At 44.5% G+C, this 16,875-nt stretch overlaps 1 protein-coding gene across 10 annotated transcripts in view; it reads left to right on the top strand.

Annotated features, from left to right (window-relative positions):
• The window catches only part of SLC36A1 (solute carrier family 36 member 1), a 57,893-nt gene extending 41,486 nt beyond the window's left edge, over positions 1-16,407 (top strand). For 9 of the 10 annotated variants that reach the window (XM_039470279.2, XM_074378967.1, XM_074378978.1 and 6 more), the window contains one exon: positions 7,417-16,407. In XM_039470279.2, the coding sequence (XP_039326213.1) occupies positions 7,417-7,688 (272 nt within the window). In that variant the 3' untranslated portion in view covers positions 7,689-16,407. The other variant, XM_074378982.1, reaches the window with a different exon arrangement.
• Positions 16,408-16,875: the final 468 nt, after the last annotated feature.

Below are 16,875 nucleotides of genomic sequence, written 5' to 3'. Positions count from 1 at the left end.
AACCCCGTGCCAAGGAGTGTTAAGTTAAAAGACAGGATATCGTTCTGTTTGCTATGGTTGAAAACTGGTGACATTTAGAAAATAAAAGTAAATTTTTTTTTTGTAGCTTCTGTGAGTTGGTAGTCTAGAGAACCCCTGAACAAGTCGGTCTTTAATAGCTAATTTAAATTTCTAGGAGATTTGCAATGTTTTCCAAATTGAAATGCTTAAGGCATAGATTTCTCTTTTTGGCTCTATGTGGCTTTTTTTTGTTTTTTTTTAGGTTTTCTTCTTTTGGAACAAGACTCTCTTTGCTTATTGTATTGAGACTTCCCTGAGGATTTTCTTAAATTATTCAGTCTGAGCCTCTGTCTTTGGAATAAAGATAGATCCATATGATTTTTTAATTCCCATTAGGGTTGAATGTTTTAAGGATGAAAGCTGGGAATGTTGTCTAGCATTTGCGCTGAGTCAGTCCTTCAAGCCCTCTCCTAGACCAGCCTCTAGAAACAGCCCACGCAGCAGCTAATCCAGGGCCCATGGCTGTTGAAAGCAGCTGCTGTTCCCACAGCGACTGAAAAAGAAGGAACATGATGTACCCTGTTTTTCTAGTAGATTGCCTTAATGTGTGCTGGTAAGATGGGATACTTGCACTCTAGATTTTAATCCTGTCTGTGCCAGTAATGCCCCATGCTTTCATTCCAAAGTGTATGTTTCCACCCTGGATGGATTAGCTCTAAGTGCTGAGGAGACAGCTTTCACGTGTACGGTGTTTATAATGTAAACTCTGAGGGTCCAATTCTTAAATCCAAAGGGTACTGGAAGAAAGAATGTGGTTAGTTCAAATAATTTGCTTCTTTCCAAGGTGTTCCCTCCAGAAAAAGTAGATCTCTGCAGGTAAAATGCTCTGTCCTGACTAGCCAGCTCCTCCTCTCTGCCTATCGAGCTGGGCCAGTGACTGGGAGCCTGACTCCTCTCCCTGCCCCATTTTCCCCTCCAGCCTGGCTCAGCCTCCCTGTAGCATATGTCCCGCTTCCTGCCAGGCTTATTTCTGCAGCGCCCTGCAGGAGACAGCAGCCTCTGATTCACAGACCTCATGCTATCCTTAGATGCCTCTTGGTTTTTGCTTCACTTTTCCTGGGCCCTGTCTGTGAGTCTCATCTCTCTTCTACAGCATGACACTCAGAAGGCATGGCTGCTTTTGATCTTCAAGTGCCTGCCGTCGTTTTTTCCTTCCGTGATCTATTGTGACTAAGCCCTGCATTGTCATCCTGTTCAGAAAGGCAGCTCCCTTTATCTCTGACAGCACTCACCTCTCTCACCTTCCTTAGAGACTTTGAAGTAATTGTGGAACTCAGTAGAGGCCTTTCATGGTAGCAGCAACTTAAATTTATTTATGCGAGTCTCGCCTCTGTTGTTTCAGCACCGTTGATTGGCATGTGATTTTAGATCTTTAACATAATTGATTTTTTTCCCACTTATAAATTTTATCAGCAACTTCTTTTATTGCGATTTCTGGTGTTTTCCTGTCTTTTCCCCAACTTTTCCTCCTCCTCTTCACCCTCCAAGGGGAACAGAAGGAATTTGGTATAGCTTCATTTTTTTTTTTCCCCCTCTTAGAATTCAGCTTTCTCCCTGCTCTTCCCCCATCCTCCAAAGATTACTATAGCTGATCCGGACTTTGTAGATGCCTAGTTTCAAACCGTTGGAAAACAGGGGCAGAGAAAACAAGTATTTCATAGAATAGTGTTAATTGTGTTATGATTTCATATCGGACAGCGTCTACTGCCAGCCCATATTTTTGGAAATGCGATCTTAGCAGGTCATCTTATATCCATACCTTGTGTGGAAGAGGTTGGCTCCAGCTGGCAGAGTCTGGACTTGTAGGATCAACGGCTTTTCATATTTCTTTGGAGCAATCACCCATCCTTCAGTGATTCCTACTAATTCTCCGTGGCATTTGCTTTGTGAAACATTTTACTTCAGTTTGCTATGAAGATTTCAGAAACCTAATTCTGAAGATATAATTACATAAAATCGCATCACTCAAGAAGCCTGTTCAGACTGGAATGCAGAGCTTCAAAACATACCAAGCAGTCAGATTTTTAGAGGATGAAGCTTCCAGGTCCAAACAGTAGCTTCTTAGCACCTTTGAGCCTTTTACACTCATTAGTCTTGGAGCTACAGTGAAGAAGAACAGCATCATTAATTAGCTGTACAACCCTTTCACAAGGTCTCGGGGTGCTCAACTGTAAGATAGGAAAGATGTCTCATCTCCAAGGCTTCTCTCAGCTCCAAAATTCTGTGATTCTGTACAGCTGCTTTGAGCTTAATTTTACGTTTCTACAAAAATATTACTCTAAAAAAAGAAAGTCAATGTAAAAACATCTGGAAATAAAAGAAGAAATGCCAATATTCCACCAATTTAACAAAATCATTTTTTTTCATTGTATCTTTTGTGTCTTAATCCTCATGGTTGCATTGTAAAAACAGTTGCAATTGTAGTTTACCCATAACTTTGTCTTTCACATTTTATTTACTTTTATGTCACAAATATTCATATCCTTCACTAATATTTTTGTGACCTCATGGTATCCCACTGTATTGGTGGATCATATTAACTAAGGTCCTCCTTTAATGTTGGACATGGAGGTTGTTTTGCTTGCTTTTGTGTTTTTTAAATGTATACCTCCACTAAGTCAAAAGTTGTATTCTGTCCAAGACTCTTGTGAATTTTAAAGGCATAGTTATAGACACTTAAAAGTAACATGGTAGGTTCGAGCAGCTTTGATCATAATAAAATAGGAGCAAGAGCTCCCAGCACAGGAACTGTAAATGACCAGCGTATTTCCTAAGTGTGTGTATGCTCTTTTCAGTGCTTTTCTCTTGTCTTGTGCATAAGTCAGCTCTTTCTGATGCTGGTTCAAAACCACAGGCTCCAGAATCCGGTTCCTTCTGTGAACGTGGCTGTTGACCGTATGTTGCTTCAGCAGTTGAAAAGGTCATAGTCTTCATGTCTCTTGAGCCGAAGGGAAGATGTTTTGTAATACTGTTGGAGCGCTCTTGACTAATCATGTGGTCTAGCTCAGGTTGTCCTCTGGCCTCCTTTTTGTACATGCCACAGCTGAGCTGCTGCTGAGAGGTGGGTAACTGCAGTGGGGAACACACTGTCTTCCTCTTGGTCTGGGCTGGGTCTTTTTGTGTTGAGGGCAGGGGATTAGAGGAGAGTAGGGAGAGGGGTATTCCTGGCTGTGTGCTTCCTGACATCTCTACCTTGTTGAGTTTCTCTTCATAGGGCAGTTTGAACTCACAGAAGACAGTTAGTGCCAGAAGGGGTTTTATTTGCCCCTCATGTCTGAGTAGTTGATTGCCGCCTCTGGAGTTACAGTCATTTTCCATGGCGGCCAAACAGATACCCGTGCTGTTGAACCCTGGGGGCTGTTTATTCTAATTTGGTTTGGACGTCCTTCTCTTCTTCCCACTTTGCATTAGTGGGAGGCTCGCTCTTCTTGCCCTCTGCAGTGTCACGCCTGATGTAGAATTCAGTGGCAGTATGTGGTTCAACCAGGACAGGAAGAGGGACTTCCCTTTGCAGCCCTGTGGTCCGGGCTTTAAGAAGAGAGAAATGTTCTTAAAAATCTCTATTAAGGATATTTTTATTAGGCATATTTATCTTTTGTAGTGGTGGAAACAAGAACAAGTTTTTAGAGTACTTATAAAATGTCATGACGAAGTGAAAGATCTTTGTCCAGAGGAAAAATTCTGATCTCAGGCTCCTGTTTCTGTTTCCACTTAACTCTCACACAGAGTGGAGCGTCTCTCCGACTCCACTTAACTATCATGAAGGACCCGAACGCCCTGCCACGTCAGTATGGGAGAGGCTGGGCAAAGGACAGACTCTCAGGGCTGTGAGAGGCTCTGATTTGTCTCCTGCTGAGGGCTCATTTTCTCTGATAATAAAGGCCTCCTGTCTCTTGAGTGGGCTTCAGCATTTGTGGAGATGCTCTTGTGGCTGTCACTGAAGAAATAACTCACACTTTCTTTATCCATGCAAAACCGGTAGGGTTAGAAGCTCCCTTTTTGGCAAGCCATGTGTCCCAGGAAAGGAATCCATTCCATTGCTTTGCTGTGCCACCTCAGGCAGCACATGGCACTTCCCGGTTGTCAGCAAGGCGAGGGACATATCCTGCAACACAGTCCTAGGTGACTAACACTGGCGTGTGCAGTTCCTTAAAATTTCAGAGTTGGGTGAGACTTCAGACGTCACCTAGTCACCACATTTCACAGGTAGATGAATGAACTGAGGCTCAGAAGAGTAAGCTGACTTGCCCTGCACCACTCGGCTTGTTATGGAGCAGCGACTGGTGATAACATTGAAGCATTTATTACTGATTTTTAGAACTCTGAGTTCTTTACATGAGGGATATGGTTTGACCATCCTGTTTAGCAGTTGGGGAAATGAGTCTCAAAGAGTTTAGGTAACTAGCCACTGAGTGGTAGAGCTGAGGTCAGAGCCTGGGCATTCCAAACCCAGAGCCTACACCCATTCCTATACCATCCTCTCCCCAGGGCTCAGTTTCCACCCCACAGTAACACCTGGCAGAAGCACTGCAAGGATGACATTAGGCAGGGAGACCCAGACCCCAGAGAGGGCAAGTGTCTTGGTTGTTGGTACCACAGCAGACTGGCTCTTTTCGTTGAGCGTTGGATGGCCTATGATGAGAATGCTGTTTTGTCATCAGCCTGCAGTTTTTACCTCCAGTTTTCTCCATCTTCAACCCTCAAGGTTTGGGGGATGTCACCAACTCTGTTTAGAAGCAGTTAGGAGCTGAAAACATACTGTTTTTAAGTTACAGGGAAATTAAAAGCCTAAATTTTTTGCACACTTCTCAGAGCCTTGAGATCAGTGAAGATGTTAATGAGAATCTCCATTATGGTTGATTAGTAGAAGAAGGAAAGATGAAGAACTGCCCCAGAGTGTACAACACTGTGGCCGAGGTGGATCTGAGACTCCATATCCTTGTGCCCCTTTGCTCTCAGGCTTTGGAGCCCTTGTCCAGTTCTGCTTTATTTGTTTTTATGGCTCCTCAAAAATCAACTTCAGACATTTCAGTTTAAAGTGTTTCTTACTAAATCTGGTCCCTAAATGCAATCCAATCCTTTCTTCTGGTGCTCAGCCAAAGAAGCAGTGATCGATTTAGACATTGGCTGCCTTGGACTGAGATGTTCTGGCTATCTCACCAGTGTGGCGCCTTCCTTCGAATGACTCAACCGCACTTCTGCTTTAGAAAATGAACTTAGATGTCGGGGACCGTCCGGGACGGGTAGGCACGTCTGCCGGGGGTCTCTCGACCTGCAAGAGGGTCCCAATACCTGGAAGAGGGAGTGCGCTTGGAGAAATAATAAAGATAGAGAGAGAGAAAACGAGGCATCTGGAGGGCTGATAGGCTGTGCCTAAACAGCAAATTTTATTTTTCAAAGGCCAGGAATAAATACACTTTCTTCTGCTCTGGTTTACGTCATAGCAAGAGGAAATGCAAATGTATACCTTACGTGGCCTATACAATTGAAAAGTCAGATACACAATCAGTGGTTGTAAAAAGTAACAGAATTTCCTGTGATCACAAAGCTTGTTTACATCCAGACATTATTCCTCCTGGCTGCAGGTATCTCTGGTTTGATCTTGTTTTAGAACTGAGATGTGAAAAGGTTTTCTGGTTTTGCTCATCAGAATATCTTTTAACCAGTTTCTCCTTTGTCCACTCCTGACTCAACTTATCTCAACTTCCCCATTCAGGAGTCTCTGAGTTAGGAATTAGAGCCATCCCTTATGGCGGCATTTGCTTTGCAAATATCCCGACAGTTAAACCATTATCTAGGGTACAAGGCAGTCAGGTAAGTAAAGAAAAGGTTTAAGGCTTATTCTTAAAGAGTCATAAAAAAGTTAAAAGCAGGAACGGGTTGCTGGCAGGGGGTCACTCTGTCTAGCAGCACTGCATAGTTTTAGGCCCAAACGATATTGTGGTTGATATTAGAAACTGATCATCCATCTTTAAGTTCCTTTTTCTGGATAGCTTGACTGCCTCCAGTAGGAAACTGTGTTTGGGATCAAACTCACCATATAGTGAGACTCACGCCTTTTGGGGGTCTCACACGGGAATGTTCCCCACACTTAGAAGCAAACCTCTCATATACAATGTAACCCTCTCGTAGGAATCAGTGAGGTAGTAGATAAGCTCTGAAAATCTGTATCAGTGCTGGGAGCATCCAGCTGTTGCCCAGCAGTGGGAAACACAATCTGTCAAACTACATTTGATTACTGACAGGTTAAGGATGTATTTTTCATTGCCAAAAAATGAATACTAATGATGATAACATTACATGTAAGGCATCCCTACTGTATACCAGGCCTTCTGTTAAGCACCTGCATAACCTCATTTGATCATTATGACATCTCTGTGACATAGGAGCAGTTAATATCCCCATTCTGCCAACAAGAAAACTGGGGAATGGAAAGGTGCCATAACTTCCCCAATGCCACTCAGCTAGTTATCAGCAGAGCTAGGATCTGAACACAAGAACCTAGTTCCAAAGCCAACAGCCCTCAATAAATTGTGAAACACTGATCTTTGCCCACCTGGTGGAAAGATCAGTGAGATGGGAAGCGTGAAGTCAGTGGGCATTAGGATGGGTGTGTTTGGTGAATCCTTCTGCTTACAGCACTGTCTGGCAGTGTTGACAATGGCTGCTGTGGCACGGAAGCTGATGGCACCCCTGTGGCAGTGAACCACTGGTTATCAGTCCCTCCTTCCTCACTCACCTGTGGCTGAGTTTCAGGTGTTGGAGCTGGGGTTGTCCTGACACAGAGACGTGGTCATTGTGTGGGGCTTTGCCAGGGGTCAGCCTGCAGACAGAACTGCCTTTTTTCACCTGTATGAAAATGCTCTGTGAAATGGGGTTTGATCATGGTGTCTTTCAAGAAGGAGGGATTTCTTTCCCTATTTGGTTTCTTGTTGGTTAAGTCGAGATGTTTGTGTTGAGCGGTAAGAAAATGAGCAGCTGCTCAGAAATGTCCACCTCCTTTTCTGCTCCCTACCCTCCCTTCTTTGGTAGAAACCAGATTGCTCTGAAATATAATTTGGTTCCTTTTGCCAAGAAAGATGGAAGCCATGCACTGTAGCAAGAAAAGCTAAAAGTCTGGGGACCGGAGCCAGAAGATCCAGGTTCCAGTCCCAGTTCTGCTGACGTTGCAGTGGGCCGCCAGTTATTCCACATTTCTGGGCATCTATTTCGCAGAGACTGGCCTGGATAATGTCTGAGTTTTCTTAGAGCTCTCAGTCCTTTAAGATGGGCAGCTGCTGAATTTGCTCGATAGTAGGGAGACAGACCTCTCCCACCTCTGGGCATCTTAAACAGGCATGTCCTCTCTCCCTGCAGGCATCTTGGCCATCCTCATCCCCCGCCTGGACCTGGTTATTTCCCTGGTGGGCTCCGTGAGCAGCAGCGCCCTGGCCCTCATCATCCCACCCCTCCTGGAGGTCACCACCTTCTACTCAGAGGGCATGAGCCCCCTCGCCATCTTCAAGGACGCCCTGATCAGCATCCTGGGCTTCGTGGGCTTTGTGGTGGGGACCTACGAGGCACTCTATGAGCTGATCCAGCCAAGCAATGCTCCCATCTTCATCAATTCCACCCGTGCCTTCATATAGGGATCTTGGTTCGTCTCTGCAGCTGCCTACCCGTGCCCTGTATGTCCCCCGTTACCTGTCCCCAGAGCCTCAGGTATGGTACAGGCTCTGAGGAAAGTCAGGGTCACTGTGTGGGAACCACTCTGCCTGGCACTTGGGTACCCCGGGCCAGGTAAGGCTGAGGGCAGGTGAGAGGTGGGGTGGCAGACACGCAGAAGTGCCACAGTGACAGGGTTGTCACTGCTCACTTGTATCTATTTACACCCAGAACTTTCCAGGTCTCCCTCCTCATGCCTCCTCCTTCCTACCTGCCCTCTGCCTGCTGGTGCACCTCACCTAACTCATTCTCACTGCACAGTTCACTTTATTTCACAATTTTAGTGTCCCCCACCTCATGTTTTCTCCTTTTCTAGGCCAAGCATAGATGAAATAACTAGGAACTTCCCCTCTTTATAAAGCTGGGCTTCTTTCCCATCTCTCCCCCAAATGTTGTATCTCAGTATTCTTCCTATTCGAGTCTCCAGAGGGTGGCTAGACCTACCTGGTCATTTGAAACAGGCCCCCCAAGCTGGAGTTTTTAATCTTGACTCTGGCTTGCTGTGACCCCCTAAGGCAATGCTTCTCTTCTCTGGATTCCTTAGTTGTGGGTCACAGTACTGTATTTTTAATTGCTTTAGCTCTTAAAACATATGAAGTGTTGCCTAATCTGAAAATATTTATATCTTATTTAAAATCAGATTTTTGTTTTTAGACTGTCTCTAGATTTGGGGTTGGTACAAATCGCTCCTTCCTCAGTAAACTTTGACTCAACTTCTCCTGCTGAAAAGAAGCTCGCTCCAGGAGATGTCTGCTTGGGTCCTCGGCACTCTTGGCTGAGGACTCAAAGGTTTTAATCAGGATTATCTAAAAATGTACCTCGGTGAGGAGGCGTGGATTTTGCCTCCTGTTGACCAGCCTGGTTTCATACGAAAAGACACTGAAGGACTGCAGAAATGTTGCGGGTGCGCCGGGCTGAGGGAAGGGTGGCTGAGTGAGAGGCGTATGAAGTGGGGCTGTGTACGTTTCAGCCTCAGCCCATGCCAGGTGAAAGGATTAGCAATGCTCAGTCACCATCAGGCTGGGATGACACCCGCTCTATTGCCGCGGATGAGTAGCTGAGGTCAGTGTACACAGAGAGTTTTAAATTAAGTTCATAATCTTTACAGCAGCTGGTCTGACAACTACGTGTGGTGCTTGGTTGTTTACAATCAGTGGGGAATAGGGCAGAACCAGTGCCCGGCCCCACGCTGCCTCTGTGGCCTGGACTTTGAAAGGAACCACTGAACCACCGAACACTAACGAGCCCTGTCTTTCCCCCAGAAGGCCTCCCTGAGTATTGCAGACAGCCTTGAGGTTGGTCCTCCTCAAGGTCAGCCTTCAGGTTTTGGAGCAAACTTCAGAGAAGGCAGAAGAAGATACATTGCCTTGCTGTGGCTGCCTTTTCTTTCCTCTTATTGCGAGAAGTATTTCAGAAGGTCATTGATGAATTCCCCCTCTCATTAGTGCTGTGTGTGTGCACATGTGTGTGCATGTGTGTGTGCTTGTGTGTTCCTGTGTCAGCAACAGAGCAGACTCCTTGTCTCCTCCGTTCCTGTCACCAGGCTCTTGCCTCACTGCAGATACGGTTCACTCCGAAAGTTAGTTGAGGGAGAGCAGCAAAAATGTATCAGGAGTTTTGCTTCTGTGTTTCACCAAAGCTCATCGGGCTCTGACCCACTCACATGGCCCCAGTTTTTTCTTTCTCTTCTGTTCCAAAGCCAGGAGAGCTGACTTCCAGGAGAAGGGATGGGAAAAAGGAGACTCTCATTGTAGTGGCTCCCAACCTACCTAATAATTTGTTAACTTGGGAATATGCCGATCATTGTTGACTTGTTCTTCCTTAGGAGAAGGACGGTTTTCACCCACCCTTTCTGTTCTATGGTGGACTCTTAACAGGTGCTATATGACCAAGCATCTAGCTGGGAGTAGCAGAGGCCCTGTCTTCTGAAGTTTCAGGTTTAGAAGTTACCACAGTGGGCTCAGAAACTGTCATCTCCTAGTTCTAAGCTTGGTCTCTGGCAGCTCAGCCGCTATCTTAGCTGTCTTCCCCAGCGGTGCTGAGAGTGGTCTCAGTGAGAAGGCAGATGCCAGCTGGAGGGCCAGGCCTGTGTCCTTCCCACATCCTCCTTGGTGGACGTTTCTCAGAGCTGCTAGAGGCCATCCTGCCCAGCTGAGTTCTGAGACGGGGACTGTGATGCTGGGACCTGAGGGCTGGATGGTAGAATACTGGGGTCCCCCAGCTCTTAGCAAAATGCAGGCTATTGTTCCCACGGCCCTGGCTCTGAGAACATGGTATGTAGGAGAGTTGGCTGTAGCTTTAGGATTTCTGGAAGCCAATTTGGCATGGCCTGTTTGATCTCCGTCTTGTGTTCCTGCTACACCGACAGACTGCGTGGCTCTTTCAAAACACCCAGGAAGGGGCTCCAGTCGGAGGATCTTCCTGGCTATGCAGCTGCACAGCTCTTAGGCATCAAGCAAAGGGTCAGCCAGCCAATGGTAGTGGGAAGAAGCCCTTCCTCCCCTTATGCAAGCAGCTCTCAGCCAGCTCAGAATCTCTTCTGCAGCCCCCAGGGCTTCTTGAAGCAGAGAACCCTCCCTGGTGTCTTCGCAGGATAAGTAGTAATATCACAGAGCAAAGGCTTTTGGGAGTTGTGAGGCTGCATCTGCTGGAGCAAAGGGAAACTGTGGGATTTCTGTCCAGATACTCTTGAGCTCTGTGACCCTGCTCCTGTCACCCCCGCTTCCCCAAACCAGAGGTAGCTTTCTCAGAGCCCCTTGGTGGTTTTCTCCTCTATGCTGCTGTTGGGAGCAGGCTTCCAGCTGCCAGTGGGCAGTGCACATCCTCCTAAATGCAGGCACTTGCCAGGGAGAGTGAGCTGGCATCTTCTGTTCACCCTGCCTAGCAGTTGGCACCAGTCACAAATGGCATTATTTATATTGTGCTGCTGTCCAGCTGCTAAGAACCCTTCATCTGCACAAACCCTGGCTGGATATGTGTGAATGTGTGGCATCTTTCCATTTCTGCTGCCCTCTTCCATCTCACCTCTGCAGCCAGATTCATTGGCTGATGCTCACTGCTATCTATCCCCATGAAATTTATAGTTTTATCAGTAGTCTTAAAGTGTTGATCCCAAACATGTATATGAGAAAAATCATGTTTCTTCTCTCTTCTCTCATCTTACTTTTTTCTTCTCAGATTTCTCTCTTCCTAAAACATGATCTCTGTTTAACACTAATGTTCACCTCCTATTTTTTGGAAGTGCAAAAAGTTCAGTTTATGTCTGTTTACAGCTCTCCTCACTGCTCACAGCAAGCATGACTGTAGCAGGGGATTTTATTTAGTAGCTGGTGAGATGTTAAGGCAAGCCTCAGCATCAGCCCCCGCTAGGTTCACGATGCTGCTTCCTCGAAGAGAAGCCACAGAGTCCAAGTGGCAGGACTTGAGGTTGGCTTCCAGTCTGCCTTAGAAGTTAATTTTCCAAAGTACATTACAAATCTCTGAGGCCATTAGGGGAAAAGGAAGGAGTGTGGTTTGTCTTTGAAATTACGGTTAATACTTTTCGACAATAAGTCTGGCTGGTTGCAAGGCTGTTTGCCCCAGCAGCACCAGCCTGTAATATTTCTTCCCTTTCCTTTGTGCCACTGAATCATTCCCTGGCCAGAGGACATAAAAGGTGCTGATAGGAGGTTATCAGAGTGAGGAAGGTAGGAAATGAGGGTGCAGGGTGCCTGGCATTCACTTCGTTATTTGGCTTAAATCAAAGTGATTCTGGGGAAGATATGTTCTTTCAGTGGGTAATAAAATTGGTAACTCTATTGTAAAACATGTCAATGGATGTGTGAAGAAAACTGAGCATACAGTAGGTGTTGATAACCAGACAGTACTGTGTACATCACGTGGCTGCGTGGATGTGCACTTCCGGCGTGGTGTGTGTAGAGATGTGGCTCATGCCAGAGCTCATAGAGTCTGTTTTGGGTTTTGCACATGGATTGTATGTTAAGCTTTTTCTTTTCAATAAATGAATTTTATTTTTTATTTTTTAGAGGTTGCTGTCTGTGTCTCTTTTTTTTTCTTTTTATGTCACTCAGATCCCTTTATTAGATGCTGGGTTAAATGTTTCCGGCTTATGCCACAGAGTTCATATGGGAAAGTGGCACATGCATGAAATTAAGAGTTGCCCAAGAAGAAAGGGACCAGGAATGCTTTGTTTTGTTTTCTCTGTTGGACAGTCCTCCCCTCCCTAAACCTCCTCCTGCTTCTCCTGAAAACTGGAGTAAGAATCTTCAGCCCTCTCTGTGCATAGCCGCTGAGCCCACATGACAGGTGTGGTGGCCAGTTTTATATGTGTCTACTTATAATTCAGTCACACACTAACCCAGGTGTTGCTGTGAAGGTATTTTGTACATGTGGTTAATTAACATCTATAATCAGTTGCCTTTAGGTAGAAGAGGTTTTCTCAATATTGTGGGTGGGCCACATCCAATCAGCTTAAAGGCCTTCTGAGCAAAGCCGAGGTTTGCCTGGAGAAGCTCTGCCTCAAGCCTGCAGCATCGGGCCGGCCCACACACTCATGGAGCCAGTTCTCTCTCTCAGTCTCTCTCTCTGTGTATATATATTCACATATGTGTGTTTATATGTGTATACCTGTATAAATGTGTATGTGTGTGTGTGTGTGTATATATATATATATATATATATATATATATATATATAGAGAGAGAGAGAGAGAGAGAGAGAGAGTCTCCTACTGCCTTTGTTTCTCCAAAGAACCCTGACACAACAGGTAACACTTAATTTTCTTGAAATGTGGAGATTAATTTCAGGACACGACAATGGAAGACAACCCCTCCCTTCCCTTTTTGTCACTGAGTGGGAAAAACACACACACAAAGCTTAAAATGTTTATTTTCTCAGTACAGTTTTCCTCAAAAAAATACGTGGGAATGTGTTCCCCCCAGGAAGCACGCCATCAGTTCTGTGGCAAGCACTAGCCAGATGTGCTCCAATTCATTTCTGACACCACCTAGCTGGAGACGGCATTAGATCCTACAGGATGAGGGCTCAGTCCTCCAGAGTGACGCCCCCACCCCCACCCCCACCACTCCAGTGCCAATTGCAAGTGCCAGGCTGTTTACCTGTGTTTCTGACTGGCTGTAAATTATAAACCAGGGTTCCCATGATTCTGTTTGCGGTTTGATTTGTTAGAGTAGCTCACAGAACTCAGGGAAATGTACCAGTATATTACACAAAGGATGCAGATGAGGAGATGCATAGGGCCAGGGATGGGGGGCGAGGCCCAGGGCTTCCATGCCCGCCCGTGTGTGCCGCCCTCCAGGAGCTCCCACAGGGTCAGCTCCCCAGAGCTCTCCAAACCCTGTCTGTCCCCTTGGGCCTTTTATAAAAACTTAACTGGGAGGCATGATTGGCAGCCATGTGGAATTATGACTGGACAGATAAATGTACAATGTGATATTAACAGACTGGGGAAACCCAGGAAAGAGATTCTTCTTGGCCTCTCCATGCAGCATTCCTTCATCCAGAGCATGGAGCAGGATCACTTCTGAAATGAGGGTCTATGACTCACAATTAAACAAGTTAATTTTTTATGGCCAGCAGAAAGCCAGGGGAAAATTAGAGTATTTTTGTTGTTGTTGTTGTTTGGTTTCTGTAGACTATCTTGGGGAGAAATAACAAGGGCTATGGAACATAGGAGCCAGGAACCGTGTACAAAAACCAATGTGTGTGTGTGTGTATATCTATATAATAATACCACAGTCACATAGACAAGGATAAAACAGGACCATCTGAGCTGCCTCCTCTTATGATTTGAAAAGTAATCTTTGTTGACTACTGAATAAACAAGTTTAAAAACAGAGCCTTCAAGGAACACTGTTAAAGTATAACACTTTACCAAGAGAGGAAGGTGGAAATGTAGTCTGTTGTCTATTTTCCGTTGTCAATATCATTTCTGGAACAGGAAGGTCAAAGAGATTTAGCAGCTATACCAAGTCGCCAGCCAGTAGGTAGCAGCACTGGGATACACACTCAAGTCTCGTTCCAGAACCTGAGCACCTCCCAAGGCGCTGGCTGCCTGTCTCTGTTGCAGCCTCATGAGGGAGGTTTGCCTTGAGGAATTGCTGTGAGGGGTTAGAGAGAATGTTGCAAAGTGCCATATGTTATAATCACAAAGGGCTTCTTAAACATTTTCTGAAATATTAGCTGACCTGAAGAAAACCAGGACTCCAAAGTACTTCTGCTTCTATTTCCTGCTGTCCATGCGCTGATGTCTTGCTCACTTCCTCTGTGCAGGGCACTCAGTCCTCTTTTAGATTGTCCACCTCTTGAAGTCTTTATTTCTATTCACATTTATACCTAATGTAATCCCTTCTTCCAGAAAGCCAGGGCTCTCAGGTAAGCCCACTGCACTACCGGAGGCATAAACCTGAGTAACAGTGGACTGAATGTGAACCCTAAGCCTGGGACATTTTGCTATGTAGGCTGCCTTACTTAGCCCCTTGCTGTTGTGCTTAGGAACTATGTGTGTCTTTAATGGGGATGCTTTACTAGACCCTTGGCCACTGGTCTCCTTAAAAAAAAAGGAAGTATAATTTACATGTAATTAAATGACATTTACCTTTTTCAAATGTATAGCTCAGTGTGTTTTGCATACAGTCATGTGACCACCATCTCAATCAAGATACAGAATGTTTCCTTTGCCCCCAAAAGGTCCCTTGTGCCCCTTTGCAATCAATCCCAGTCCTTGGCAACTGCTAATCTGTTTTTTTTTTTCTTCTTCTTCTTCTTCTCTCTCCAGTTTTGTCTTTTCTAGAATGCCATATAAAACCATGACATATGCACCCTTTTGTGTCTGGTTTCTTTCATTTAACATAATCATGCTTTTTCTATTCCCCCATGTTGTTACATGTATCTGTAATTGATTCTTTTTATTGCTGAGTAATATCCATTGCATGGATGAATCATAATTTGTTTATCCATTCATTAGTTGATGGACTTTGAGGTTGCTTTAAATTTTCAGCTATTTATGGCTCCGTTATTTTAATGTAAATTTCTGGTAAACAATTTAAAAACTGCCTCTTCTTTCTTCCTTTAAAACTCAATTGTAACTGCTGCTAATCAGAGTATGTTATGAGGACAACTTGAATTTGTGCTCCCCAGCGGCCATTCTCAAGTTTTGGGCTCAGATATACTCTATACTTAATCATAAAAACAAATTAGCTATTATGAATAAAGCTTCTATGAATACTCATGTACAGGTCTTTGTGTAGACATACGTTCTTATTTCTCTTATGTAAATACCAAGAGGTGAAATGATGGGGTTGTATGCGAAATGTGTGCTAACTTTTGGCAAATTGTTTTCCAAAGTGGCCATACCCTTTTGGATTCCTAATGTATAACAGTTACAGTTGCTCCATATCCCCACCAATACTTAATATTGTGATCTTTTAAATGTTAGCTCTTCTAATGGGTGTAAAGTGGCTTCCTGTTGCAGTTTGAATTTGCATTTTCCCAATGATGAGTGATGTTTTGCACCTTTTTATGCTTATTGGCCTATCTTCTTTAATGAAGTATTTCAAGTATTTTGCCTCTTAAAATTCAGTTATCTACTTCTTTGATTTAAGCTTTTATTCTGAAATAATTGTAGATTTATAGGAAGATTCAAAGGCACTGGAGGGAGGTCTGGTGTACCTCGTAGCTGGGCTTCCCAGTGTTAACATCTCGCAAAACTGTAATATATTATCGAAACCGGGAAATTGACATTGGCACAATCCATAGAGCTGATTCAGATTTCATTAGTTATACATATACTCATTTGTGTTTGTGTGTGTGTGTGTGTGTGTGTGTGTGTAGCTGTATGCAGTTTTATCACGAGTCGCTTTGTATACGCCACCACCACAAGCTAGATGCCTCACTGTACCACGACCTTAAGACTCCTTTGTGCTGCCCCTTTATGGACATCCACTCCCTTCAGTACCCCACATCCCTAACTTTCCCAGAAGCCACGAATCTGTTCTTCATCTCTATAATTTTGTTATTTCATGAATGTTATATAAATTGAATTATGCCATATGTATCTTTTGGGGATTGGCTTCTTTCACTTAGTATAATTTCCTTGATGTTCATCTAAGTTGTTGCATTTAGCAATAATTTGTTTCTTTTTATCACTGAGTAGGGTCCGGTGGTACTGATGTTTAGCTATTCACTCACTGAAAAGAAATGTACATAGTTTCCGGATTTGGTTATTACAAATAAAGTGCTATAAATATTTCTGCAAGTGTTTCTGCATGAAGATAGGTTTTAATTTCTCTGTTATATGTGCCCAAGAGTGCGATTGCGGAATTGTACGGTGATGTGGTTTGGCTGTGTCTGCACCCAAATCTCATCTTGAATTTCCACACGTTGTGGGAGGTGAGTGAATTGTGGGGGCGGGTGTTTCCCGCACTGTTCTCCTGATAGTGAATAAGTCTCATGAGATCTGATGGTTTTAAAAAGGTGCATCTCCCTGTACAAGCTTATTCTCTCTTTGCCTGCTGCCATCCGGATAAGATATGACTTGCTTCTCCTTGCCTTCCGCCATGATTGTGAGGCTTCCCCAGCTATTTGGAACTGTAAGTCCAATTAAACCTCTTTCTTTTGTAAATCGCCCAGTCTCAGGTATGTCTTTATCAGTGGTGTGAAAACAGACTAATACATATGGTAAGCCCAGTATTAGTTTTAAAAGGAACTTCTAAACCATTCTCCAGAGTGGCTGTACCATTTTACTACTCCACCAACAATGTATGGGTGATCTATTTCCTTTGCAACTTTGCCAGCCTTTGGTGTTATTGCTATTTGTGGTGATTTTTTTTTTTTTTTTTTTTTTTTTTTGGTTTGTTTGTTTAAGACAGAGTCTCACTGTGTTACCCAGGCTGGAGTGCAGTGGCTCACTGCAACCTCCACCTCCCAGGTTCAAGCGATCCTCCTGTCTCAGCTTCTTAAGTAGCTGGGGCTATAGGCACATGCCACCATGCCCAGCTAATTTTTGTATTTTCAGTAGAGATGGGTTTTGCCTTGTTGGCCAGGCTGGTCTTGAACTCCTGACCTCAGGTGATTCGCCCACCTTGGCCTCCA

Source organism: Saimiri boliviensis, chromosome 1, assembly GCF_048565385.1.
Source record: "Saimiri boliviensis isolate mSaiBol1 chromosome 1, mSaiBol1.pri, whole genome shotgun sequence".
In the NCBI taxonomy this organism is placed as follows: domain Eukaryota; kingdom Metazoa; phylum Chordata; class Mammalia; order Primates; family Cebidae; genus Saimiri; species Saimiri boliviensis.
The sequence above is the reverse complement of the archived record's forward strand: the minus strand, read 5'-3'. Positions and strand labels throughout refer to the sequence as shown.